Source organism: Austrofundulus limnaeus, unplaced genomic scaffold, assembly GCF_001266775.1.
Source record: "Austrofundulus limnaeus strain Quisiro unplaced genomic scaffold, Austrofundulus_limnaeus-1.0 Scaffold89, whole genome shotgun sequence".
In the NCBI taxonomy this organism is placed as follows: Eukaryota; Metazoa; Chordata; class Actinopteri; order Cyprinodontiformes; family Rivulidae; genus Austrofundulus; species Austrofundulus limnaeus.
This window is the reverse complement of record NW_013952491.1, coordinates 1,626,793-1,629,059: the sequence shown is the minus strand read 5'-3', so window position 1 is coordinate 1,629,059 and position 2,267 is coordinate 1,626,793. Positions and strand designations below refer to the sequence as shown.

At 39.3% G+C, this 2,267-nt stretch overlaps 1 protein-coding gene across 1 annotated transcript in view; it reads left to right on the top strand.

Moving 5' to 3' along the window:
• Positions 1-2,267, top strand: part of LOC106520232 (zinc finger protein 260) — a gene marked incomplete in the record, with an annotated part of 6,264 nt that overhangs the window by 3,103 nt on the left and 894 nt on the right. The window contains 2 exon segments of the mRNA XM_014012204.1: positions 782-861; positions 1,199-2,224. Of these exon segments, the coding sequence (XP_013867658.1) occupies positions 782-861; positions 1,199-2,224 (1,106 nt within the window).

Genomic DNA, 2,267 nt, shown 5'->3' with positions numbered 1-2,267 from the left:
TTGTGTTTGGAAGCGAGGGGGTGGGGGTGGGGGGAGGACCAGGGAGGATGATTCAACCTCTAGATGTTGCTGAAAACAACAAATCCTACACACTGTGCCTTTAAAGTCATAATGTTACAAGAATAAAGAATGTGTTGTCATTTTGAATTCACATAAACAATACGGCATTAACGAGGGCAGCCAAGCGATGTCAGGACCCCTCACCGCTGATTTACCTAAGAGGCTAAGCTAACTAGAGTTAGCTACCTGACGTTTGTCGGAAATAAATAAACCTCTAATATAATTTTATCCAGTTAACAAAGGCAGCGGAATTCGTTTGATAACTTGTAAGTTCATTTTAATGGTTTTAATAGATTTTTATGTTAAAGTTAGTCTAACTTGACGACACTTAAGCTGTTGATGGGTGTTGTTGGACCACAATGAATGGAAATAAGCTTTATGCTTTGTGTTATCCATTTGTGTTAATGTTATTGTGTATTATATGAAGTGCCATTTGCATGATGAATGAATGAATGAATGAATGAATGAATGAATGAATGAATGAATTGATAAGCTAGCTGGCTTTGAGTTTCCATCACAAATCTGGGAGTGGGTGTTCGAACATTGAGGCTACTTATAACCTTATCTATAGATAGAAATACAGCTCATGATGAATCGTAGGGATTGTTGCAGTTTGTTTCTTGTTTAAATAATGTTCTGTTGAATATGTAGACAGCATTAAAGGCATGTGTGAGAGGAAACCATACCTGGCTGTTTATAGAGTCTCCCTGCTGTCTCACAGAAAGGACAATCTTAACAAACACCTGTCATGTGATCATCTTGGAACAGCCTGTCAGCAGCACCAGTCAGGTCTCACAGCAGGTAAAATAATTCAATTTGTTTTAATTTGATTGTAAACATATATGGCTCTGCAATTCTGATGCACGTTACTTATATAAAATATGTCACTGTTGAATAAAAATGTAATATAAGTGAAACATTAAGCATCATTGGACACATTCTTTCAATAATATAATGTGATTTGATAAAATAACCTCATGATCTCTGGAATCAGTAATATAATAAACTATTTTATTCACAGTGCAACATATAAATAAACTGTAACTTCATATAATCTCCATGGAACAGTGAAGCTGTTTCACACAAGTGATGTTTTTGTGAATGTTAAGTTAAATTCCTTAATGTTGATGTGTTTCAGTGGTTCCTGCTCAWGTTGAAAAGATGGTGCTGATTAAAGAAGAAGCTCCTGAAGAATGGAGGCCTGGTGTGGACCAGCTGGACCCAGAAGCCCTCAACATAAAAGAAGAAGAAGAGGAGGAACCTTGGAGCAGACTGGAGGGAGAGCAGCTGAATGTGAAGGAGGAGACTGATGTCAGCAGGTTTTCAGTCACTGCAGTTACCTTGAAGAGTGAAGATGATGAAGAGAAGCCTCTGTTGTCTCAGCTTCATCAGCACCAAGTGGAGGACAGAGATCTTCCAAGCAGCAGCTCAGCTGATGGAGAGGACTGTGGAGGAGCAGAAACTAGCAGGAACCCAGATCTACAGACTCACAAAGACCATTCCAGCTCTTCAGAGACTGAACTCAGTGAGGATTATGAAGAGGACCAGGATGTGGACGATCAACACAACAACAAAAACAGAGGAATAAAAAATGGAGAGACCTACAGGAATGTTCAGACCGAAGAAAAACAGTTTCTTTGTGATGTTTGTGGACAAAGATTTAACCATGAGTCACGTATAACCTCCCACATGAGAATCCACACTGGAGACAAACCATTTCCCTGTGAAGTTTGTGGTCAGAGGTTTAGCCAAAAAAATAGTTTGAACAGACACATGAGAATTCACACTGGAGAAAAACCATTCCCTTGTGATGTTTGTGGACAAAGGTTTAGGCAAAAGTCTACTTTAAACTTGCATGTGACAATCCACACAGGAGACAAAGCATTTACCTGTGATGTTTGTGGACAGAGATTCAGCCGAAAGTATTATAAAGACACCCACATGAGGATTCACACTGGAGACAAACCATTTCCATGTGATATTTGTGGGCAAAGATTCAGCCGAAAGTCTTATAAAGACTCCCACATGAGGATTCACACTGGAGACAAACCGTTTTCTTGTGATGTTTGTGGACAAAGTTTTAGCCTTAAGACGAGTTTAAACGCCCACATGACAATCCACACTGAAGACAAACAGTTTCCCTGTGATGTTTGTGGACAAAGATTTAGCCGAAAGTAAAACGTAAACTCCCACATGAGTATTCACAC